The sequence below is a fragment of the Odocoileus virginianus genome, chromosome 4 (genome assembly GCF_023699985.2).
Source record: "Odocoileus virginianus isolate 20LAN1187 ecotype Illinois chromosome 4, Ovbor_1.2, whole genome shotgun sequence".
Classification (NCBI taxonomy): domain Eukaryota; kingdom Metazoa; phylum Chordata; class Mammalia; order Artiodactyla; family Cervidae; genus Odocoileus; species Odocoileus virginianus.
In genome coordinates, this window is record NC_069677.1 from 80,794,300 (window position 1) to 80,820,699 (window position 26,400).

At 50.4% G+C, this 26,400-nt stretch overlaps 1 protein-coding gene across 7 annotated transcripts in view; it reads left to right on the plus strand.

Moving 5' to 3' along the window:
* PDE9A (phosphodiesterase 9A) overlaps positions 1 to 9,726 on the plus strand; it is a 105,331-nt gene extending 95,605 nt beyond the window's left edge. For 2 of the 7 annotated variants that reach the window (XM_070466820.1, XM_020892731.2), the window contains 6 exons: positions 2,375 to 2,488; positions 4,332 to 4,436; positions 5,138 to 5,266; positions 7,005 to 7,100; positions 8,357 to 8,432; positions 9,372 to 9,492. In XM_070466820.1, coding sequence (XP_070322921.1) covers positions 2,375 to 2,488; positions 4,332 to 4,436; positions 5,138 to 5,266; positions 7,005 to 7,100; positions 8,357 to 8,432; positions 9,372 to 9,430 — 579 coding nt within the window. In that variant the 3' untranslated portion in view covers positions 9,431 to 9,492. The other 5 variants (XM_070466822.1, XM_070466821.1, XM_070466824.1 and 2 more) reach the window with 5 other exon arrangements.
* The last annotated feature ends 16,674 nt before the right edge of the window (positions 9,727 to 26,400 follow it).

Here is a 26,400-nt window from a genome sequence, read left to right on the forward strand (position 1 = left end):
GGCTCGAACAAGTGGGAGTCCACCCGTGTCTCGGTGGCCCGGCTGGGAGTCCCTGATAAAGGGAGGCCTGCACCTGATAACGGAGAAGGCAATGGCACCCCACTCCAGTCCTCTTGCCTGGAAAATCCCATGGACGGAGGAGCCTGGTGGGCTGCAGTCCATGGGATCGCGAAGAGTCGGACAGGACTGAGCGACTTCACTTTCACTTTTCACTTTTATGCATTGGAGAAGGAAATGGCAACCCACTCCAGTGTTCTTGCCTGGAGAATCCCAGGGATGGGGTCGCACAGGGTCGGACACGACTGAAGTGACTTAGCAGCACCTGATAAAGACGCACTAGAGCCCAGGGCAGGACACACTCCCCTCCTGGAGAACCAACAGCTTCACCTTAACAGACAGCTGCAGGCCTGTTCCCATCCTTCTACTTCCAGGAAATCGGCGCTCAGCCAGGGCTTAACGACAGGCCTTGTTGAGTCACTGATTCCTGGTGCAGTGATCACCCTTTATAGGCTTTCTGGCCGCCCTTCCACGTGTATGGACCCACAGAAGTGGCAGGCACCTGCTATGTGTTGTTCTATTAGCTGTAGCGAGTCTTTCTGTAAAGCAGGTAAGGGGGCGAGTCCTGAAGAAAGGATCCTCCTGTGTGCCACCCCTGATGGCTGCTGGGTGAGGAGCCCCGCCAGGAACTCAGCCCAGAGCATCCAGGCAGCTGGCCCCCTCCCCTCGTGGGAGGAGGGGTCAGAGCAGGAGGAGACACGCCCCAGGGACACGCCCCCCAAGGGACACGCCCCCAGGGACGTGCCCTGCCTCCTGCCACCCACACAGGGACACACTGCTTCTCCTGCCCCAGACATTTTACTGACTTTTAATGCTTTCTGGGGGTAAAATCCATTGTCCCAGTTTTTAATAATGTTTTTTCCTTGAATATCTTGAGGGATAACTCATCACGAGAGTAATCCTTCACTAATAACAATTAAATCGTTACCGAGAAATGGCACAATTCAGAAGGCCAGTGATGCCCCCTCCCCAAGTACATTTTTTATCTGTCCTGACTGATTTGAGTTCTGTATTTGCTGTTTCTGGTGTTGTTTTCTTGGAGAAGTAGAACATCATATCCAGCACAGAGGTGTGCTCTGTAAATATTTGTGGGATGGATGGATGAATGGATGGACGGATAGATAAGTGAATAAGTGAATGGGTGGATGGATGAGTGAACGAGTGGGTGGCTGGATGAATGAATGTATGGATAAGTGAACAACTGAATGAGTGGATGGATGAGTGAACAAGTAGATGGATGGGTAGACAGATAAATTAATGGGTGGATGAGTAGGTTGATGGATGTATGGAGAGATGGATGGATAGATGGATGATTAATAAGTGACAGATGAATGGATGTTGGATGAATGAACAAGTGGATGGTTGGATGGATGGGTGAACAAGTGGATGGTTGGATGGATGGGTGAACAAGTGGATGGATGGGTAGACAGATAAATTAATGGGTGGATGAGTAGGTTGATGGATGGTCATGGTTTCAAATTACATTACTTCTACTAAACCAACATTTGGTTAACAAGATCATAAAATATTTGTATTAAAAACATTTCACTTTTGCTTACAAATTTGTTAATAGAAGAATGCTATTATTTATCATCAGACTTTGTTCCCAAGCAAGATATGCACATACAGTCACATACAGATTAAGTGTTAGTCGCTCAGTCATGCCCGACTCTTTGCAACCCCATGGACTGCAGCCCACCAGGCTCCTCTGGCCATGAGATTTTCCAAGCAAGGATGCTGGAGTGGGTTGCCATTTCCTTCTCCAAGGGATCTTCCCAACCCAGGGATCGAAGCCAGGTCTCCTGCACTGCAGGCAGATTCTTTACCGACTGGGCTATGAGGGAAGCCCTAACATACAGATTAGATAATAAGAAGAAAATACTCTTGGAAAATGGGTCATTGACCTCCAGCAACAAGATCTAGGAGGAGCAAACCGTATATCTAGATTAGTGAACTGGCAGGAAACACTTGTCCTTGGCTAAAACCGGGTGGACTTCACAAGGAGCCACGCTGAGCCTCTTCTCTGCAGGTGACTGCTCCCCGTGGGCCTGGACCCGCAGCCTGCTCTGGGGACGCAGCCTGCATCAGGCACCCTTGGGCTCAAACCCCAGCCTCCCACTCGCCAGCTGTGGCCTGGGCAAGCTCCTTAGCCTCTCCGGGTCTCAGTTTCTTTATAAAAACGAGGCCAGTACCCGCCCCGGCACTGGCATGAGGCCTGAATGACGTGGCGTGAGCAGGGGGCTCCGCATACCGTGGGTGCTCACTGAGTAATTATTGGCATCGCGCCCCGTGTTAACTCTTTGCTTTCACTTCTCAGGGAATGATCACATTAATCTTGGCCACTGACATGGCAAGGCATGCAGAAATCATGGACTCTTTCAAAGAGAAAATGGAGAATTTTGACTACAGCAACAAGGAGCACGTGACCCTTGTGAGTGGGCTGTTTTTCCTTCTCTGGGGGCCTGGCGGGTGAGCCCTACCCCCCAGCTCAGACTGGGAACCAAGAAACCAAAGGAAAATGCATACCCTCACCTGGAGTGAGGTATCAATAACACTAATTTTCAAAGTCCCAGCGCTTAGCAGGGAAAGCCCCCCAGCCCCTAGTAGGACCCCCTCTCCTGGTTAAAGGAATTCCTTTCCCATCCTTCCATCTCCTTCAGATTTGAATGTGATAATTGGGCGAAGGCAGCCCCAAATGCAGAGGCCCGGCCAACGCAGGGGAATGCCAGGCTTGGGAACAGAGGGCAGAATCCAGGGCCACCTTGATGTTGGTGTGATTGTGCTCTCCACAGGCCCACCATACCCCCTTCAACCAGCAGGGCTGTGGTTCCCACCCCTGCCTCCCCTGTGGTGTTCAGACCATGGGGTGCTGATGAAACCCCCAGGTGGTGTTTCTGGGGGCTCCTAGTAGCTTTGGTCCTTTATGTCTCAGCACAGAAAGAATTCAATGAGAGGCAAAGGTATAGATAAGAGATTAGAACAAGATGCTTGTGAGGCTTACAAGTGGGTGGGTGAGAGGATGCCACTCCCTGAGAACTTGGTGGGCTCGGTTCTATAATCAAAGGAAAAGTAGGGAGAGAAAGGACCACCTTCTTCCTCGTTCTTGAGTAGACGTCATGCTTCCATCATGAGCTCCTCCTCCATGTCAGTTGGGGTGGAGGGAGTTTTCTTGTCCCTGCATGCTTAAGCCAGGACTGTCATGGCACTACAGAAAAATGATTTCAGGTCACAGTACAATGAGGATCTTTCACTTGGAGATGTCCCATTTCCATAAATTATTGTTTTTTATGTGTGCAGAGTATGTCCTAGGAGTCATTAACTTACTGAACTCACTGGGCAGGATGTGGGTCGCACGCCACCGTTGTTTTATTGTTTGAGGGTATGTCCCCATGCTTCCGTCGCACGGTCTTCTTGCTAAGCAAGCCTGCTTGGTTTTGTGGTTAAGAAAACTCACTTTCTTGAGTGATCATTAACTTACAGGGGTCTCGCATATTTTTTTCTCTACGTATAATCCTAGTTAGAGCGTGTGTGTGTGTGTGTATGCACGCGCATGTGCGTGTTCAGTCATTCCTGACTCTGCGACCCCATGGACCATAGCCCACCAGGCTCCCCTGTCCATGGGGTTCTCCAGGCATGCTGGAGTGGGTTGTCATTTCCTTCTCCAGCGGATCTTCCCAACCCAGTAATCAAACCTGTGCCTCTTGCATCTCCTGCATTGGCAGGTGGATTCTTTAGCACTTGAGCCGCCTGGGAATTAACTATTTAATCAGCTACTTTTCCCTTTACTCTGTCCCTGTCACCAAGGCTGGTGGGCACGCTCCCTGCTGCTATGTGAGGGTCCCCTTCACCCTGTGTTTTTAACGCACTTCAGTGCTCAGGGGGCCCATTGTGTTTCTTCTCATTACCGTTTAAACCTCTGCCTCCTGACAGCACTGTCTATATTTTTTATGTATCGTCAACATCAAAGAGATACTTCTGAGCTTTGCGATATGTGATTCATAAGACAAAATGTCCACGTGTTAAAGGTGCTTTCCTGCTACTCAAGCCCCTCCAGGAAAGAGTCTGATCCTTGGGGGTGTGGTGATGCCCCGTTCTCCTCCCCTTGCAGTGGGAAGTGTGCCCTTGTTGGGGGGAGGGGCTACAGCAAAGCTCAGTTCCTCTCCACCCGAATCTCCCACCTCCTCCCCGCCGGCCTGTGATGGCAAAAGCCCAGACCCAGAGCCCCGCGAGGTGTACCCCATGCAGCACAGCTGAGTCCAGATCTCTTCTTTCAGCTGAAGATGATACTGATCAAATGCTGTGACATCTCCAACGAGGTCCGCCCCATGGAGGTGGCAGAACCGTGGGTGGACTGTTTGTTGGAGGAATATTTCATGCAGGTAAGACTGTCGCACAGGCCACACCTCCTGGGGCTCTTTAGCCCCTTAACTGGGTTCTTGTTTGAAATGTGACAGAGGCACCGAGGTGGCCAGTGTCACTGCTTCTAGAAGCCTTCACAGCAGGGGCCTGCCACAAACGCATGGGGTTGTAATTTGAGACACATAAGACAGGGACAGACAGGAAAAGCTAATGTCAAACTGTCACCATGTTAGCACCCCTGTTACCACTGATTAACTCCCCCCACCCAATGGGGGCCTCCTGCAGGGACTGGAGCCCCTGGATGCATGAGACCAAACAGTTATGGCTGGAGACACTCTGGGACAGGAAGCAAAGCCAGCCTAAGACAGAAAATGTCAGAAGGGGCAATAAGCCTCTCGCTAGAGCAGCTTGATGAGTCTGGGGCTGGGATGAGGGGTCGCAGGGTGGGGGGTGCTGGTCTACAAGCTGCTCTGCTGCTGAGCAGCCAGCAGGGCCTGGAGCCGTCCTCCCCTCCCCTGGACACAACCGTGCAGGCCCAGGGGGCCCCTGGTTAGCACTTACAGCGTCCTCATCTCCCATGTGGTCACTACCATGTGTGATGTGGGTGATTCTGCTAGCATGTTAGCTGTTTGTCTCTTCCTCTGAGAGCAGTGATCCTTGAAGCGCCCAGATTCCACGAGTGTTTCTTTCTTTAACATCATGTTCGGTACCTTCCCTGCAGAGTGACCGCGAGAAGTCAGAGGGCCTCCCCGTGGCCCCATTCATGGACCGGGACAAAGTGACCAAAGCCACAGCCCAAATCGGCTTCATCAAGTTCGTTCTGATCCCGATGTTTGAGACAGTGACCAAGGTGAGTGACCACCTCCGCAAGCTGGTGACCCAGCAGGGAGAAGTACACGTGTGCGCTCACATGGACACTCGGACAGACTCACAGACACGCACTCACACGGACAGACTCACAGACATGCACTCACATGGACACACACAAAGGGACACAGACACACAACATACATTCACATGACACACACAGAGACACACACTCCCATGAACACACACACACACTCCCACGGACACACACTCAGGCATATGGACACACCCAGACACACACTCCCATGGACACACTCCCACGGACACACACACGGACACACACTCACACAGGCACGTGGACACACACAGACACACACTCCCATAGACAAACACACAGACACACTCACACGGACACACACTCAGACACATGGACACACACAGACACACACTCCCATAGACACACAAACACACAGACACACTCACACGGACACACACTCACACACACACACACATGAACAGTGGCCACCTACCTGACGCTCACCCGAAGCCCACCACACCTAACACCCGCATGTTCAAACAGACCGCCCCCCACCCCTCCTGGCCTCTGTGCCCACCCCCAGCCCAAGCAGTGACCCAGCCGCAAAACCACAGCGCCCCTCACTGCCCCTTTCTGCGCCAGGCAGCCCTCCTCCAGCATGTCTCTGGAGCCACCCCAGCCCCGCTCCCAGGGCACCAGCAGGGCCTTGTCAGCGCCTCTCATCTCTGTCTTCAGAAGAACCTTCTAACCTGCCTGCCCCCGTCTCCCCGACCCCCACAGCCCACAGCGATCACCACATTAATCCTCAGTAAGGAGACAGTCTCTGCCTCTCTCCTGAACCTTCCACGGCTCCCCACGGCCCCCAGCACAGGGCAAACCACCCGCCTTATTGGGCAGTCACCCATCCTGTTGGGCACTTCTGCCTTACCGGAGAGGCCCGTGGCTCCTGGTCCCACCTTCTTCAAGCCTCCACCTGTGAGCCCAGCCTGCCTTGGCCTGGGCCCCCCGTGCTGTTCTCAGCAACCTTCAGAACTACCTCAGCGCACCCTTCCTCGAGCCCCACGGCACTCTTACCCCACCGGCGGCAGGTGAAGGCCAGCAGTGGCGATGGTGGGCCTGCCCTCCTCTCTTGTAGGAGCAGGTTGGGGCTGGGGGCTGTGTGCACAGGGCCCCGTGGGGCAGGGAATCAGGCGTTGTACCTCCTGGGACTGAGGGGGGGTCCTCAGAGGGAGAGGCAGCCCCCTCAGAGCTGAGTCTCAAAGACAAAGCGTGCTCACCAGGTGGACCCGGGGCGGTGGGTGCTGCAGGCGGGAGGCAGGGCCAGGCCCCAGCGTGGTGCAGGCAGAGGGGGTCCCGGGCCACGTGCGGTGTGCCTTCACTGCACCCACCCGTGGCTGCCCAGAGTCTGCTGGATGAGCTTGGCATTTGGGAGATGAGAGTCCGCGGTGGGATGTCAGGGTTCTGGGAGGCAGAAGGAGGGAGTGGCTTCTGCCAGGTCCTCGTGGAAAGTGTGAGAGCAGGTCACAGCGCGGGACTCAGAACAGGCAGGTGGGGCGCTCCATCCCTGACAGCTCTGTCCCCGCAGGCTCCCAGGAGCCACTGAGCAGCCAGCCTCGCGCCGCGAGCACCTTGGATTCCGCCCCAGCCGTGACCCTGGATGGGAGCACGTGTCCCGGGCGGCTGGTTTTCCACGATGCATTTGCCGCGAGGATGACGGCCTGTTGACAGCCCTCTTTTCTCACAGCTCTTCCCCGTGGTTGAGGAGATCATGCTGCAGCCGCTATGGGAGTCCCGAGATCGCTATGAGGAGCTGAAGCAGATGGACGATGCCGTTAGGGAGGTGAGTCACCTCTGTGAGGAGCTGGGGTCCACGGGCCCCCCACCCCGCCCGGCCACACCACCCAGGGGGCCTCCAGCGGAGCTCGTCCGTCCATCCCACAGAGGTGCCAGGCGCGATGCAGAGGTGTTCTGTCCTCAGGGGGCTCACAGATGGGAAGCACACAGCCTTGGGGGGAGTCTGTCCCCTGCGCTCTTGGTCGCCCATGGGGGTTCGAGGACATCACAGCCTCTGCCACCCACGTCCCCTCAGAGCAGGTTTCTGGCCCCATGCAGGTCCCTCCCCTCCTCCCAGGGCTGACTTTGTTCAGAAGCAAGGCCATGGAAGAGACTCCCTGGAAAAGCCACCCCCACACCCAGCCATGGGACTCTAGTGGCACCGTGAGGAGGATCAAAAGACCCCCTCCGGCTCTAGTTGGCTATTGGGGTTGGTCCTGTGTTCCGGGGAGGCTCAGAGCTGGGGTGGAGGCTTTCAGAGAAGCCCCGAGAGCCAGTCTGGCCCCGGCAGGACCCCAGAGGGTGCAGGCCTGCTTCAGGGCCCCCTGCCACTTGGGAACCCCGGGACCTGCCCCATGACGTCCAGTCACCCAAGTGTGGCCTCCCCTCCATCCACCCTCCCTCTCCCTCTCTCTTGGGTGCCCAGTGCAGTGGGAGCCACCTCCCTGCTGCTGCGGGCTTGTCCCCACTGGGCCTTGCCTGGCACCCCCCACCCAGCCAGCAACCGATTTTTCAAGTGGGATTTTCCTCCCAGGAAGTCACAAAACGCCAAAAGCCTAAGCGCACATGGTGCAGAGAACAGATGTTAGAGGCGACGTCCCCCAGCCGCGCCCTCTGACAGGAGGGCTGACAGGCCTGGCCCCCCTGGTCCAGCCTCGAGCCATCACGGCAAAGGCCTCAGTCTCCAGGTCCCAGGCTGCCTGCCCAGAAGGCCACTAAGACCTGCACAGCCCCCTCCTGCCCCCAGAAAGAGCTGACCCACAAAAGAGATGACAGGGCCATGGACTCAGCATCCACCACGGCCCTGCTCTGGGGCTGCCTCTGCAGCCGGCGAGAGCTCACTGTCCAAGACCGAATGGAGGCTATGTGGTAAGGCCTCCAACGGCCGGGAAGCTAGACTGTGCAGAGCTGTGTCTGGGAAGTGCCCCCAGGAGCACGTCTCCTCACATGTCTTAGCACCTCCTGTCCCAGGAAGCTTTTGAGCAGACAAGCAGTCACTCACTCACTGTCTGTCACCTCCTGTGTGCTCTGTCCTGGTCATAGCAGAAGGCTGAGAGCCTGACGTCTGGGAGCGCCACGTCAAGAGAGAAAAGCAGAGACCTCGGGAAACAGAGTGAAGGTAACGCTGCTCTGAATGATGTCTCAGTTGTTGTTCAGTCACTCAGTTGTGTCCAGGTCTATGCGACCTCGTGGGCTGCAGCAGACCTGGCTTCCCTGTCTTTTACTGTCTCCCGGAGCTTGCTCAAACGCACGTCCATTGAGTCGGTGATGCCATCCAACCATCTCATCCTCCGTCATCCCCTTCTCCTCCTGCCTTCACTCTTACCCAGCATCAGTGAGTTGGCTCTTCACATCAGGTGGCCAGAGTACTGGAGCTTCAGCTTCAGCATCAGTCCTTCCCATGAATATTCAGGGTTGATTGCCTTTAGAATTAACTAGTTTTCAGACTGAAATGGGGACATTGTGAAAAGCTGGGAAGGACGGAGTAAGGGAAGGAAGGGAAGAAATCTGTATGTACAAATGTTTTTAAATGGAACGTCTCCTCCTAGCATATAATCTTTACAAATAGGCTCTGAAAGAAGGGGTCATGCCTTAGTTAACAGAAAATGATCGATGATTAGCATCAGTCAGTTTAGTCGCTCAGTCGTGTCTGACTCTTTGCGACCCCATGGACTGCAGCACGCCAGGCTTCCCTGTCCATCACCAGCTTCTGGAGCTTGCGCAAACTCATGTCCATCAGGTCGGTGATGCCATCCAACCATCTCATCCTGATTAGCATAGGTACCACTTAGAAAACATTTTTCAAAGCTTCTCAGAAATAAAGTCTTTGCTTATGTCACTACAAGCACATCCTCTGCACTTGTGGCTCCTGGCTATTCATTCAGTCCAGGTAGAAGGCAAACCAGTTCATTCAGTCTCCATTGGGTCTGGTCATACCATGTGAGTCCAGGCTTTGCTCATTACAAGTTGAGTGACACCCACAGGCATCTCAACCTCTCTGAGCTGCAGAGCCCCAATCTCTAAACTAGAGGTAATAATCCCATTCTTCTTGTTTTAGCTGTTCAACGACCAGAGAATTCTGATACAGAAAAATTGTTCACTGTGTGTGAGCCATGACATTTGTGATGTTGCCAAAACATTTTTGATCCCACCAACACAAACTAGCATCTTTGCCCTTTTCCAAGCAGACTGTGCCTGAAGAAAGCAGAGAGCTGCAGACTGCTGCTCTGGACCCGGCCGGCCAAGCTTCACAGGATCGTCCGTGCAGGAAAAAGTGGTCCTGAGTGCCTGCCGCCACGAGATCATTTTCTAAGAACCATTTTGTTCACTGATACAAAAAAACAGGACTTCACAAGCTGTACAGAATTTTTATTTTTAAACTGTCTTTTAAATAATATATTCTTATACAGAAATGGGTCTGAGCTTTTTTGGGGGGGAAGTTGGGCATCCTGGGCTGCTTCAGGAATCTCCCCAATGCCCACGTGAGACAAGGACGCTGTGCTCTCCTCACCCGTGTATCTTAGAGCGATGGCCTGAGTGACTTGCTAACTGCCTCCATGTAATTCAGCATTAGATGTCAGCTTAGCGCCCGGAGCATGGGGACATGCGTGTCCTCCTTGTGAGTTCCTAGGGGGACATTGGTGGCTGTACTCGGGGACACAGGACTGGAGGTAGCTTGTTTAGGCTGCAGGCAGTGTGAGCCAAGAAATCCATGTGGGTCACAGACAACCACAGGCTTGAACCTGTTTGCAGGGGTGGGGATTCCACATCACAATGGGCAGATAGGACAAGGAGCCTGTTTACTCAGCACGTAAACAGGATCCCTGTCTCAGGGAATGATGGGCCCTATCTCATCTTCTACTGCTTCTGTTTTAGAGACAAACACTGAGGATGATCTGGGTGGACCAGCGCCCACAAGGGGAGACCCAGCCCCATCTAGTTCACAGTCCAGACACCCCCTCCCCACGTGCGTTTAGACCCCTCAGGGCTCCCCAGAGCTGTGGGTTCCGTCTCTGTCCCCCTGATAGCATCTGCTCTAAGAACTGACATTTGGGGCCGTCGGCATAGTCTGAGGACATTTCCTTTGTGTGTCGGTTCAGTTTCCTTGGAGCATCTGTTTCCCCTGGTGAACTCCAGAATATTACTTCTTTGAATAATTCATTTTGGGGCTGTGAAATGTTCCATCTCTTCGAGTTCAGTTCTGTACGAGAGAGGGACCTTGGGTTCCACAACTCTTCTTAGTTTTGCTTATCATTTTAATGTTGCTAAAGCCAGTGCACACCGCAGCTTAGGCTAAACTACAACCCAAACTTAGCAGGTGTTTAAATAAGATGACTTCAGCCTGCGTGTCCTCCTGGACTGGCGTTTTATCATCTGCTCTCCCCATCGGTGAGGCCATGCTCTGAACAGCTCCTTCTATCTGCTGCATGCTGAATACCTGCCTCACCAAACTGCTTCAGTCAAGCTTCCCACAGTGATTACTGAATTTAACACTTGTGCACACAGTCAAACACAGGTCCACACACATGGCTACATAAGCATACACATACTTGCATACATGTATATGCATGTCCCCATATGGAGACTGAGGCCCCATACACATGTTTACATATACACTGAACCCCGTACACACATGCTTACATATATATGTGGCATATGTGCGACACACACACATGTTTACATATGTGCTGAGGCCCCATACACATATGCTTATATATACATGCAACATACACACACATTCTTACATATACATTGGGGCCTCGTACGCACATGCTTACATATATGTGTAGCATATATGCAACACACACACATGCTTACATATCCATCCAACCACATGTGTGATCCATGCATACACACACATGCATGTGCATGTACAGTCACACATATACACAGGTGTTCACACACATAATGCTTAGGTGTGCACTGTACACATCACACATGCATACCTAGACATGTGATCATACATAGGCATGTGTCCACACACACACCCATGCATACACATAATCGCAGATGTCCACAGACATATACAGTCATACATGTACATGTGTGTGTGTGCATGCACAATATACATTTATATACATACAATAGCATGTACACGTGTGTATATACACACTCTAACACACTTCCTCTGCCTTACTGGGTGTAGGTTACACCAAGTCCTGGAACAGGGAAATCAAGAAAGAAGAGGAGGAAAAAAAAAGAAAAAAGAGGAGAGATTGTCCTGGTAGTGCCTATGACAGTCCAGGTGTTGGTGTCAACAGCCTGGCTTCCTTAATGGGATGCCTTGACGCCCCAACCCCCAGACCAGGGAACCAGGCTGAGTAGTGGGTGAAATTGAACCATCCTCCTTGCCCCCCCCTCCAGTCCTTGGAAAAATTGTCTTTCATGAAACCCATCCTGGTGCAAAAAAGGTTGGGGACCACTGCCTTAGAGCATCAGGAGCCACTGGATGCTGTCCCCAACCTTCTGCTTCAGAAGTACTTCCACACTGTGGGTAGATCCTACCCCATGAGTTGAGCCATGGGATTGCTGAGGCCCCTTCCTGAGTCGCCTCTCACACGGAGACGTCCCCCTCCCTTTAAGTTGTAGAGAAGGTGCCAGTCAGCCCCCCACTGCAAAGACCAGCCCCAGAGCCCATGAACAGGGCCCTGTCCATCCAGGTCAGCCTGTACACCAGGACCTGGAAGGCCTCCTGCTCAGGGACACCCCACATGCTGGCCAAGAGACCACGTATAATACACAGGGTAAGAGGAGAAGGTGGCCTCCATCTGATCTCAGTGTAAAGTCAAAGTGAAGCATAGAGCCAAGCCTCACGGGGAGCAGGTGGGGGAGACACAGCAGTGTCCTGACCTGCATGCAGGATGTTACAGCAAGACAAATGCCCCGTCCTGCACCCCAGTCACAGCTCCACCACATAGTGTTCATACAAGGGGACAACACAGCACTATTTTCTACGGTTCCTCTCCCCAAGAACTTCCCCGAGCATGGGTCAAACACTGGATCCAATACATCCCCAGCAAATCCTCCTGGAAAACACCATCCTGGGGCTCAGCTCTGAGAGCGCTCTGCCCTGGGAACCCAGCTCATGCCGTCAGAAAGGCCGTGCAGCTGCTTGTGAGCTCAGCTGTGAGCTTGCCACCAAGAAGGGAGAAAGGAGAGGAGTCTGTCTGCATGGTGTCCCTGTGGCTGAACACCCCCACCCCATCTCTCAGACCACGGACACCTCCTGTGGGGTCCTCCATTCATGGGCTCCTCCATCCATGGGCTCATCCATCCGTGGGCTCCTCCACCCATGGTATCTGAAGCCAGAATGACGTCTTTAACTAAATCACATGGGAGCATCCACTCAGCACGAGGACTGAATGAACACTGAACACACACAGTACTTCAGGATAAACAGCCACCGGTGGGAACTGTGGGCTCGCAGGTTTCCTCTGGCGAGAAGAGCGGCTGCTCTACGGGGCCAGGCACCCCCAAGCTGCCCTGCTGGCGGGTCAGTGGCCGCAGGAATTGCCACATCCGTCCTCGCCCCAAGGCAGCGGAGGCGCCGGTTCCCCACCCCCACTCAGGAGAGGGCCCCAGACGTGAAACTTCACTCTTATTGCTCCTCCAGTGTTACTGGAGGGGAGTTTTTAACAATTCAAATCAAAAGAATTTAACTGCAATTTGTCTAAAGGGCAGGTGAAACCGTCGCTTTGGATTTTGAGGGGACATTCTCCATCAGGAGAGGAGGGGCTGGAAAGGGTGCTAGGGATTTGGGGTCCCCTGTGTCTTCAGGCAGATTTTCCTGGCGGCAGGCTGAATTCGGGGAAGACAGAGGGCCAGTGGGTCCCACAGAGTCTCGGGAGCTCGGAGGTGGGTGCCTCCGGCAGGAGACAGGTGCTGGTGAAGGGTGGGGGGTGAGTCCTCTTGTCATAGGCTGAGTTACGTCCCATGAAATTTATCATCTGAAGCCCTTACTCCCTGGCACCTCAGAAAGTCTCTGCATTTGGAGGTAGGATCGATGAAGAGGTAATTATGTTAACCTGCCTCACTGCTGCTGAGACGCCCAGAGGCACCTGCCTTTAAATAGCCAACATGTGTCCCACAGATGCTAATGGACCCTGGGCAGTGGTGGGCAGCGTGGCTCACAGCATCCACCTCCATGGAAACGCCTGCCGGTTGCACGGGCCAAGGCTGCCTGCTGGGCTCATGTATGTACTATGCCCACCACGGTCTACAGATTGGCAAGGAACCGCACAGAACTGTTAATGTTTATAGATTGTCCGCTCTGCTCCAATAAGCCCATCTGCCCTGAATGAAGCCCGGCGAGTTTTCCAGAAACCCAGCCACCTCCTCCAAGTCAGCTTGCTCCTCCCTCCTGCGCTGGCCCAGCTTCTACCATCAAGCTGGACCACTGTCCAGAGGCTAGCTGCTCCTGCAAAGAACCTGGAAGGATTGGGTTTCAACCCCGCTTGATTCCTCTTCTCACTAATTGTGTGGAGCCTAACAGCCCACCTCCTGTATTTGTGTCCTGGAGCTGCGGTGACAAAGTGCCCCGAGCTCGGTGACTTTAAAACAACAGGAAGGACTCCCCTGGAGGTCCAGTGGTCAAGACCCCGCACTTCAAATGCAGGGAGCACAAGTTTGATCCCTAGTCGGGGAACTAAAATGCAACATGCCGCCTAGCACTGCCAAAAAAAGAAAAGAAAAAAAAAACAGGAATTGATCCTCTCACAGTTGAGGCAGCCATAAGTCCAAAATCAAACTGTGGTCAGTCCCTCTGCAGACTCTAGGGGAGAACCCTCCCTCAATTCTTTCCAGGTTTGGCAGCTGCCAGCTGTCCTCGCTAGTCCTGGCTCAAGGCGCAACACCCTAATATCTGTCTCCCCCGTCACATGGCCTTCTCCTCTGGTCTCCATGCCCAACTTTCCTTCTTCTGAGGACACCAGCCACTGGATGAGGGCCCAGCCCAACCCAGGTTGACCTCACCTTCACTTATGGCATCTGTGAAGATATTTGCAAATCAGGTCACACTCACAGGTACAAGCTGTTTTGATCTTTGAAGGGAGACACAATTCCACCCCCTACGCCCTCACAGTCTGAGCTTTCCCATCTGTCCATTTCCACCTCTCTGACTTGTAAGAATTAACTCAACAGCCTGTGCCAAGCTCTCTGCATAGTCTGGTACCCAGCTCTCCTTGAGCACCAGATACCCTCAGGAGCTGCCTGCCTGCATCTCTCATGGCTTAAAGCATCACTGCAGAAGGCCATCAGTGATGTTTACCCCCTGGCAGGGGGTAGCTCTGTTACTCCGGGGAATCTTCTCTTGATCAGGCTCCCTCAAAAGATCTAGGATCCAAAGAAGGCAAAGGCAAGTGCCTGTAAGGAAAGGAGACTGGCAGATCCAGGGCAGAGGCAGGGGCGGGCCAGTGGGGTCTCTCTGAGAGGACTGGGTACTGAGTAAAGCGTGACTCAAAAGAGGAGAACTGGTTGAAACAGGTCAGAATGAAAAGGATGGATGGGACATAAAAATCCAGGAAAATAAATGATGACCCTCTGCTAGATCAAACTCAAACCTGAAATGTCACCTTCAACCATCTGGGTACAAGTGGAGAGTGTGTCAGTTAGCTCTAGCTGTGTAACAAACGCCCTAAACCTTAATGACTTGAAACAACAATGTTCGGTCTTCCCTGGTGGTCCAGTGGCTGAGACTCCACGTTCCCAATGCAGGGGGCTAATATCTGGGAACTAAGGTCTCACGTGCAGCAGGGAAGATCCTGCATGCTGCACCTGGTGCAGCCAAATACATAAATAAATAGTTTATAAAAGAAGAAAGAGAGAAGCAACGGCACTTATTATTAATATTTCTCAGGGCTTCGTGGGCTGACCAGACAGGATGGTTGGTCTGCCCCAGCTCCGCTGGAACTGGCTGGCACACATGGCCTCGCTCACACATCTGGCAGTGCTTGGCATCAGCTGAAGTTGCAGCCACACGTGTCTGTCACGGTGTTGCAGGTTAATAAAGTGTGGTTTGTTGATATGGCAGCAATGTGGTCCCAGCAGCAAGAGAGCGTGAACCCCAGGACCCAAGTACTTCCCAAGTCTTATCAAAACTAGCCACCCTGTCCCCTTGGCCACAGCAAGTCATTTGGCCGTGCCTGGATTTAAGGGGTGGAAAACTAGATTTTGCTTCACGACAGAGCTGCCAAGAACGTAGGGCCTTTTGCCGTCTACCAGAGCAGGGATGACTGTGGTGGAGAACACAGCTGGCATTATTCTCCATGCTCCTCTGGACACCTGTGTCCTCCTCGACCACCAAGACCCCTACCCCATCAGTTTTACTTGATTTCAGGTGTGAAGGCACAGGGCCAATCCTGTGGCGAGCACCTGAGAAGTTATCTTCACATCCCAGGGCTGTGAGTCTAGAATGCCCATTGATGCGGTTCAACTAATAAAGCTCTTGAAAGCTTCCCCGTGGTCCTTGGAGTGACTGCCCCAGGCCCACTGTGGGCTCTGCGATCACTGTGCCCCCAGTAATGATGGGTCTGTTTGTCCCAAGTATGAGAATTAGGTAAGCCTTACACCCAGCTGGCCAAGCCTGTGAGCAGGCTACACCTGGTACTATTTTGTGTGTGTGATAGTTGCTCACTCATGTCTGATTCCTTGTGACCCATGGACCTTAGCCTGCCAGGCCCCTCTCTGTCCATGGGATTTCCCAAGGCAAGAGTACTTGGAGTGCGTTGCTATTGCCTGCTCCAGGAGATCTTCCTGACCCAGGGATTGAACACAGGTCTCCTGCATTGCAGGCTGTTTCTTTACTGTCTGAGCCAGCAGGGAAGCCTAGTACGATTTTATCTCACCAGAATTTATACATGGTTGTTTATTCCACTGAGCCACCGGGGGTACTTAATAAAAGTGTAGAGGATTTTAAGACATTATCCTGCAACAAAAGCCTGTAATCAAGGGATTCTTAAAAATGAATGTGAGGTTTTATATTGAGCCCCTAAAGGCTCACAAAAAGTGCCATATTTGGCCTTTCAAATGGTGGGAGGGCAAGGTGACTGGGAAGTTCAAACATTTAGTTTTCAGGCAGCCATAAGACAAGCAGATAATAGCATCTTAAGAGAGGGAGAACCTTGAAGTAAACCAGGAAACATCTATAGGCTTTGACATGCTGCAGCCGAACAATTGTGTGTTCCCAGGGCATTTAGTTTTACTGGAAAGTGTTTATTAGAGAGTGTTAGATTGGGCAAGGCAGATACAAATAGCTTGTACATTCCAATCCCTATTTTGTTGAAGAAAAATGTTAAAAGGTATTTCATACCTTACTTGTGGGTAAAATGACAAGCGATATTTTTCTAGCACACTTTCCTCATTTTCTACAATGAAAGTGTATCACTTTTTCATCAGCAGATAGCCATGAACAATACTATATGTTGATGGGGTAACTTGGCCAAGACTCAGAGGCTGGGCAGGTGGTAGATAAGAAGCTGGCAAGGCCGGACCACAGCCCCTGTACATGAAATCCAGAGACTGAGCTGTCAGCAGGAGCATCTCTAAGCCTCTAAGTAGGTGGTAATGGTTTTCTTTATCTTCATTGTCTGAGAAACCCAGCCCCATAAAGGTAAAAACCGCCCCACTCTTGGGTCAAGAGCCCCACCCTGGAGACCTTGCAGGCCATGGAGTCCGAACTTCCCACTGGGACTGCAGAAAAGGGAGGGTGCCTCGGGACTCCCTGAATGAGAGTGTGATTATGGAGCAGGTTTTAAGGGCTTAATTCTACTGAGAATTGCTGGTGCATAGTTAGATGTTTAACTGCCCAGGATCAATCATGCAAACTTGAAATGAGTGAGGTAAGTGTGGAGTTCATGGGAATAAACATGAGGGTTGAGTTTGCTTCTTAAATAACTGCCTTGTATTTATTTTCATTCTCTTGGGCACATTAGAAGTCTAACCTTGCCCATGACCTTCTGAGCCTATGTGGCACCTGCCTGATACGAGCATGTGGTCAGACCCTTCATTCCACCAGGACCCCCTAGGTCAAGTCAGGTCAGCCCTTTCATTAAAATTGCAAGAAAAAATCCAATAAGCATTAGGAACCTTTGTGAAAAATCTCGTTCTCTGAAGCTAATCTCTGACGAGTAAGCTGTCCTCACTGGTATCTCAAGAAAACACCTGAGTGGTGGGGGAAGGGTGAGGACCGGCACCAGGAAATCAAGGGAGGCAAATTCTCTGCTCCTTGATGGTACCCAGCCTGGGCAGGTGAGATGTGCCAGGATGCTTGATGAACACGAGTGAGAGAGTGAATGATGAGCAATTGAGAGGCAGATTCTTGGAATGCTGTTTATGCAGCTAAGCTAGTGGAATCATCGGGTCTACTGGTCAAGCTTTCCTCTGAAAGTGTTACTAGCACTGCATTAAAATTGGCTTAAAGAAAGCTTGGAAGGGCGACTGAGAATAGAGATGCATGGATCTCCCTGAAGATCAGACACTCATTTCTGATAGGACTTCACAAAAACCCCTGAAAAATACTCGTGGAGTTTTCTTGATCTGCGGTGATGGGCTATTTGCTGCTCCAGCTGAACAGATTCTCCACGTGTTTGTCTTTAGGAAAAACATGTCTGCTTTTGTTCAGAAATGAAGGGGTATACAGAAGACACACATGACTGCAGAAAGACCAAAAAGTGTGTTTCCCCCTGTTCATAAAGGTCTCTCTCAGCGGCAAAAGCTGTTCTTGCCACTGCAGGCTGTTCCAACAGACATGGACCTTCCTCTGCCTCCGCTCAGGCCCCTACGTCCCAAACCTGCCTGCTGACAACCGAGGGGCCACAGAGTCAAGCAGCCCCCGGGGAGAGGGGTGAGATGATGTAAACCCACGAGGTCTGAGCTTCTGTCTTTATCAGGGTATCGTCCTTGCTAACCGCAGCTGGCCTGTGAGTCCTCGTCCATCACTGGCTGCACCCACAGGCTGATGGGGGAAGACCCGTTGCTGCCAATGCTGTTGGTCACTTCCACCAAGTGCTGCTTCCTGGAGAAGGAAGCTCCCCACTTCCTGGAGGGAGCCCCCCACTCAAGGTGAGGCACCTGGGTCTGGTCTTTCTGGGGTCCAGTGAAGGCTATGGACACAGCACTGTAGCTCTTAGGTCCTCCACGGGGTGGGCCCCCACCAGCCCCTCCAGCAGAGTCTCCTGTGTATGTGTACTAAGTCGCTTCAGTCATGTCCAACTCTTTGGGAACCTATGGACTATAGCCCACCAGGCTCCTCTGTCCATGGGATTCTCCAGGCAAGAATACTGGAGTGAGTTGCCATGCCCTCTTCCAGGGGATCTTCCCCACCCAGGGATCGAACCTGCATCTCTATGTCTCCTACATTGGCAGGCAGGTTCTTTACCACTCAGCCACCTGGGAAGCCCAGGACCTCCTGTGGTTCCTCTGAATTCCACACCAGTAGAGTCAGTGCTGACCAGAGCAGGATATCCTTGTCATCATGGCCAAGGGTTCAGTGACCAATCAGTACACAGGCTATGTTCGAAGTCCCCAGACGCTTTCCAGCTCGAGGCCTGTCCTCTCCCTGGGACACCCTCCGAGCCCACGGGCTGCCCCGAGCATGCCCAAATCTCAAGAAGCATCATTTACAGCCAATACGTGAAAGGTTTTCTCTGCAGGGAGCCTTGCTGGGCTCACACGTCCATGCCCCAGGCTGGTCCAGCCTGAATTGCTGAGGGCCTAGAGGGAGAGAGCAAATTAGCCAAGATGGCAGTGGCCAGGCTCTCTTGCCCCAAGTTTTGTAAATAGTGATGTAACCGCTGAGATCATTCACAGCACTGCGCATGTGCACGGTGGTGTGGCCCTATATAAGCACCATCTGCAATGCTCTAGGAGGAGAGGCGAGTCTAGTGTTGTGTTAGCCAGTAGAGAGTAAAGTGTGTCTGAGTTACAGCTGCGGCTGCTGCGCCAGCCAGGAGAGAATCAACAGGTCTGCAAGTTCCTGAGGTTCCTCAAGTCTTCTTCCAGCTTCCCCGCTTGTGCCTTGTCTACCCTGGGTTCAGCCAAGTGTGAACAGAGAGACGGGACCCAACTGGACCAGCCGGTGCCCCGTGAGGTCAAAGGGATGCAGAATTGGCCTGCCTCGCCAAGAGTTCTCCCAGTTCTGGGATGCTCAGGAACCATGTGGGCTCCATGAGATTAGCTTCTCTCTGATGTTACAACCAAGAAAAATTACTATTTTTTTTTTAACCACACCACACAGCTTGTGGGACCTAAGTTCCCCGACCAGGGATTGAACCTGTGCCCTCGGCAGTGAGAGTGGAATCCCAACCACTGTATCACCAGGGATGTCCCCAAAAGATCATTTTTTTAATTAAACTTTTTATTTTGAGGCAATCATCAGTTCCCCTGCAGCTGTAAGAAAGAACACTCCCATGTAGACTTTACCCAGATTCCCCCTGATGTGGTAACATCTTACAGAAATCTGTACCAAATCATCACCCAGTTGTTGACCTGTTGACCAACACAGTCCAGACACACAGCACTCCACCCCCATGAGGAGCCTTCTGCTGCCCTTTCATAGCCTCACCCTCTTTCCTTCCACCTCACCCCAACCCCTGACAACCCCTAGTCTGGTCTCCATCTCTATAATTGCATCATGAGTGTTCTATAAACGAAGTCACACAGTATGTGGTCTTTGGGGGTTGACTTAGTTAACTGGGCATCATTCCCTGCAGGCTAATCCAGGTGCTTGTGTGTATCAGGAACTTCTTCCTTTTTAAAAGAGTTTTGTTTGTTGACTTTTGTCTGTGCTGGGTCCTCCTTGCTGTGTGTGGACTTCCTCTAGTTGCACGGAGCAGGGGCTATTCTCTAGTTGCAGTGTGCGGTCTTCTCATTTCAGTGACTTTTGTTGTGGAGGACGGGCTCTAGGACACACAGGCTTCAGTAGTTGTGGCTCCCGAGCTCTAGCGCATAGGCTCAATAGATTGTTGCTCCACAGCATGTGGGATCTCATTAGACCAGGGATCGAACCTGTGTCTCCTGCATTAGCAGGCGGATTCTTTCCCGCTGAGCCACCAGGGAAGCCCAGGAATTTGTTCCTTTTCCTGGCTGAGTCATGCTTTACAAACTGAGTACATCACAACCGTTGACCTGTTGAACGGCATCTGGGCTGATTCCAGTTTTTGGCTATTATGCATAAAGCTGCCTCAGACATTCACCAACATACTATGTATGAATATGATGTTTCATCTCTCTAGGATGAAAGCCCAGGAGTGTATTTATTAGACCATGTGCCGAGTGTATGTTTGCTTTTATAAGAAGAGGTCAAATCATTTGCCAGAACGGTTATACCTACACCTTTCCACTAGCAAAGGCCAAGTGGCCTCCACACTTTCTTTGGTATCTGGTGGTGTCACTGTTTAATTTTACTTTGGTGAGAGGCCACTGTGACTCTAGTCTGCATGTCCATGATGGCTAAGCACATCTGAAAAGATGTGCTCTGTGTATGCTCATTAGTAAAATGTGTCTTATGTCTTTGGCTCACTTTCAAAGCTGTTTGGATATTGTTGTGGCTTTACTGTTTTTATTGTTGAGTTTTGGAAGTTCTCTGTATGTTCTAGATTCTGTCAGATATGCAGTTTACAAATATTCTCTCCCATCTGCACCCAATATTTTCATCCTTTTGACAACATCTTTCACAGAGCAAATATTTTTAATTTTTTCATATTTTTTAAATTTATTTGGCTGTCCAGGTCTCAGTTGCAGCATGTGGGATCTATCATTCCAGCATGCAAACTCTTAGTCGTGGCATGAGGGATCTAGTTCCCCAACCAGTGGTTGAACCCAGGCCCCTGCATCGGGAGTGTAGTCTTAGCCACTGGACCACCAGGGAAGTCCCCAAATATTTTTAATTTTGATTAAGTCCAAACTATCCATTTTTCCTATCACCAATCTTGCTTTTGACATAAGGTCTAAGAACTCTCTGCCTATCCCCAGATGCTGAAAGTTTTCTTCTGTTATTTTTTCCCTGAAAATCATATCATATCAGTTCAGTTCAGTTCATTCACTCAGTCACATCCGACTCATTGCGACCCCATGAATCACAGCACGCCACGCCTCCCTGTCCGTCACCAACTCCCAGAGTTTACTCAAATTCATGTCCATCGAGTCAGTGATGCCATCCAGCCATCTCATCCTCTGTCGTCCCCTTCTCCTCCTGCCCCCAATCCCTCCTAGCATCAGGGTCTTTTCCAATGAGTCAACTCTTCGCATGAGATGGCCATATGGAATATTATATGGTTTTACATTTTAATCTGGTCCATTTGGGGTTACCTTTCTCATGAAATGTAAGACTTAGTCTGAGGCTTGCTTTTCTCCCCCATGGATGTCCAATTGCTCTAGCACCATTTGTTGACCAGGTTATCCTTCCTCCAAGGAATTGCTTTTACATCTTTGTCATAAGTCAGTTGGGCGTATTCCTGTGGGTCTATTTCTGGGTTTTCTGTTCCATTCCATTGATCTCTGTGTCTATGCCTTCACCAATATCACAATCTCAATTACTGTGACTTAAAATGTCTTAAAATCAGATGGACTGATTCCTCTCATCTTATATTCTTTTTCAAAAATACTTAGCTATTTAGCTTTTTGAAATACTTCCCAGATGGGGCAATGATAAAGAATCTGCCTGCCAATGCAGGAGATGCAAGAGACACAGGTTCAATCCCTGGGTTGGGAAGATCCCCTGGAAGAGTAAGTGGCAACCCACTCCAATATTTTTGCCTGGGAAGTTCCAAGGACAGAGGAGCCTGCTGGGCTACAGGCCACAGGGTCACAAAGAGTCAGACACAACTGAGTGACTGAGCACACACACATACACATTCTAGTTTTTTTGTTTTTGGTCAGTGGCTAAGTCATGTCCGACTCTTTGTAACCCCATGGGCTGCAGCATGCCAGGCTCCTCTGTCCTCCATTATCTCCCAGAGTTTACTCAAATGCATGTCCATTGAGTCAGTGATGCCATCCAACCAACTCATCCTCTGTTGCCCCTTTTCCTCTTGCCCTCAATCTTTTCCAGCATCAGGGTCTTTTCCAGTGAATTGGCTCTTCTAGTTTTTTACATTTCTATATAAATTTTAGAATCATATTTTCTGTATCTATAAACTAATGTCCCTATTTTGATAAGAATTGCATTAAACATATACTTCAACTTGGGGAAAACTGACATCCTTACGGTACCACCTCCTGCAGACCTTGGTGTGGGGCATGGGCCATCGTCCAGGAGCCTGCCTGTTTGGGGTGTGTTGTTGCCATGGTTACCTCAGAGCATCATAATTTCCAGGCCTAGGAAGTTCTGTCTACGTATTCTATTGGTTACTGAGCAAGCGGCACAGAAATCTCCACCTGTATTGCGGCTTATTTCAAGGTTCAGTTCTTTCAGGCTTTTCTTCACGCGTTTTGAAGCTCTGATGTTAGGACTGACACGTTTAGGAATGTGATATCTTCTTGATAGCTCGACCCCTTCGTATTTGTGTAGTGTTTGTCTTTATCTCTAGTAACAGTCCTTGCACTGAAATCGACACTGTCTGATATTAACACTCCAGGCCACGCTTGACCTCTGCAGGCCACTACTCTGTCTGTGGAGTGTTTTTCTCTCTAAAAAAATCCACTTCTTACCTATCGCTTTGTCTCTGAATTCTTTCTGCAACGAGACATCAAGAACCTGAGCTTCATTAGGTCCTTAAATCAGCTAGGCTAATTCCTGCTCATCATCACCACCACTGGGGACGTCTTCTGTGCCATTTCTTTGCAGCAGGTTTGTTTGTTTGTTTGTTTGTTTTTTGGTACTAACCCTTGGTTGGGAGAATACCTTGGAAGTGACAGCATCTAAAATTGAATGAAGGCCTCCACCCAGGTGGAAAACGGTGACTGCATGTTGAGCACAGTATGTGAATAACATGGTTGGATGGCATCACCAACTCAATGGACATGAGTCTGAGCAAACTCTGGGAGATGATGAAGGATGGGGAATTTTGGCATGCTGCAATCCATGGGGTCACAAAGAGTTGGGCACAACCAAGTGACTAAGCAAGTGTGTAGACACCAGACTGGTTGGAACCAGAAGCCTGATGATTGAGGTGTATGGAACACCACCCTGCTCCCTCCCCACCAAGCAGGCAGAAGAAGGTCACACACACTGCAGCCCTTGCTCCAATTGCTCATAAAAACTCTTCCTTGAAATGCTTCATGGAGTCTGGGCTTCCAGAGCACAAGCTACCTGTTCTCCTTGGTTGGTCCTGCAATAAATCTTTCTCAGGGTCAAAACACAAACAAACAAAAAATACTCCAGCTTTTTTTTCTATCTACACAGTATATCTTTTTCTGTCCTTAGGGTTTCCCTGGTGGCTCAGATGGTGAAATCTGCCTGCAATGCAGGAGACCCAGGTTCGATCCCTAGGTTGGGAAGATCCCTTGGAGAAGGGAATGGCAACCCACTCCAGTATTCCTGCCTGGAGAATCCCATGGACAGTGGAGCCTGGTGGGCAATAGTCCATGGGGTTGCAAAGAATCAGACATAACTGAGCAACTAACACTTTCTTTTTTCAATCTGTCCTTATACTTAAAATGACTTCTCCTAGATAGTGTATAGAGAATAGCACTCATAACACATGAAACCAAATATTTTTTAAAGAAGCAGAATTTTTTAAAGGCTAACAAAAATTTTAGATCTATTTGTTATGATTCATTGAAATAAAAAATTAACACAATGATTGTACAACAGACCAGACACAGTTGAGGAGAGAATTAATGAACTGGAGGCTAGATGTATAACACAGGCAGGTAAAGGTTGAAAACTATTAAAGAAAACTTTAGACAAGGAAGATAGAATGAGAAGCTCTAACATTTTCTAAGGGGGTATGGAAGAGACAATATTCAAAGATAAGAGAATTTTTTAGACTTGGAAAAAATGTACAAAACTGGGCTTTTGTTGGATATTGCATTACAAACTAGTTATATGAGTGGTTTAAAGGTAATAGAGGCTTATTTTCTGTCATGTTAAGAAGTCTGGGGACTTCCCCGGTGGTCCAATGGCTAAGACTCTATACTTTCAATGCAGGGGACTGAGGTTCAATCCCTGATCAGGGAACTAAGACCCCACATGCCTCAGTGAAGATCTTGCATGTCACAACTAAGACCCAGTACAGGCAAATACAAACATATCTCTTAAAAGAAAAAGAAGTCTGGAGATTGGCAGTTGTGGGTAAAACGTGAAATAAGCCTCTTGCCAGTCTCACAACTCCTCAAGGACCCAAGGCTGTCTCTTTGAAATGTAGTCATCATCAAAGAGGATAATACACCATCTTACAGTTTCCTAGGAGGAGAGGCACTCAAGCTTCAGTTGGCACCCAGCTCCACATCACAAATCCTACCTCCAGTCACAAAGGTAGAAGCAATTGAGCAGCTGCATTCTAGAAACATGACTATAATGGGTTACTAGAGATAACAGTCTGAGTTACTACTTGTCTGACTTATGACAGGCTGGTTGTAAGATAAAACGACTGGTTCCTATAGTTTGTGGTCAGAGTTCTTTTCTATTTATGATCTGGCCATTGTCTATTTATATATTCAGTCTCTCAGCATTCATCATCAAGGTCCTCTCATGGTCCCAATATGGAGACAGTAGATCCAGCCACTGAGACCACATTCTAGGCAGAAAGAAAATAAGCTGAAGGTCAAAATGCATGTCTCCTAGATGAGTCTCTTTGCAAGACTTTTCATTATGAGGTTCCCCCCAAATACATTTGCTAAAATTTTTCCAGTACTCCCCACCATCAGGGAGGCAGGGAAATGGGGTTGTTTACTGGGCCCAAGAGTGCTCCCCCAAAATGAGACCTTCTGCTGAAGGAAATAAAATGGAGAATGGATACAGGAGAGGCAATTGGCAACCTCTTTTATACCTTCAGATTGAAAAAATGGAAGACTAAATCTATCTTTAAAAGTGTATTTATGAAAAATGCATCACTGAACAGAGTCTTGAATATAAAACAGTATAAACTGTTTTACGACGATTATGTTAATAAAGAGCTGGTTGATCATAACTCTTCCTAGCCAAGGTCACAGGCTATAAACACTCCCCACGGTCTTCTCCAAAGCCCTCCATCTCTTACATCCTTCCATCCCCAGGGCAAAGATAGAAGAACAGTATGAGTATACTGATATGAACACAAATTGAAAACTGCTCAGCTAAAACGGAATAGCTCAAAGAAACCATACATTCAGGGACTTGGTCATTTGGCAAATTGGCTCTTCAGAGAACTGGCTTTTATCAATTGCCCAAGAGCAAGAAGTAAGTTCAAGCAGAAGAGAACATCATGATGGTTGGGGGTGGGGGGGAGCGGCAGAGGAGGGGAGGGTCTCTCTGAGACTTCCGGGGGCTTTCCTGCAGCTCAGAGGGTCCTGCCCGCAGTCAGGGGGAGTCCCAGGGCTGGAAGGTTGGCTCCACTGAAGAGCAATCACTCTCTTTGAAGTGGGCAATTTTTATCCTTCTGAAAACAAGGACATGAAATTCAAGCTGAAAAACCTGAGTTCAGGAGAGAGCGCAAATTCTGAAGAAATGCAAGAAAATGTGTCCTTCGCACTTTTGAGACTGTGTGTGCTTTTAAATGGGGCCCCTTGGCAGCCAGGAAAGCGGGATGAACCTCACTGGGGAAAACACTTACAGAAGGAAAGAGACCAGACCCAGGGGCGTCACAGCCTTCTCGGCAGCCCCTCTACCCCTGCCCCTGGGGCAGGCAGCTTTCTGTCCATTGCAACCAACGTCTTAGGAAGTGAGAGTGACCATTGTGTGCACTTCCCTCCCCTGAGTGGGGGCCAGATGCTACACACACACACGCACATGTGCACCCACCCAGTCACACGTGTGCCGCACGTGCGTGCACACACACACCTGCGCTCCACTCACTGGTCCTTCCCTGGGGTTTTCCATTTTCTCATCTGCTGGGACTGGATTAGGAGGTGCTCTCTGGTTCTGCTTGGTGTGATTTGTTCTCAGTGCAGCCCCATCCGCAGAACCCGCTCCCTCCATGTGCGATGCGAGCTCCCATCCAACTCAGGGAATA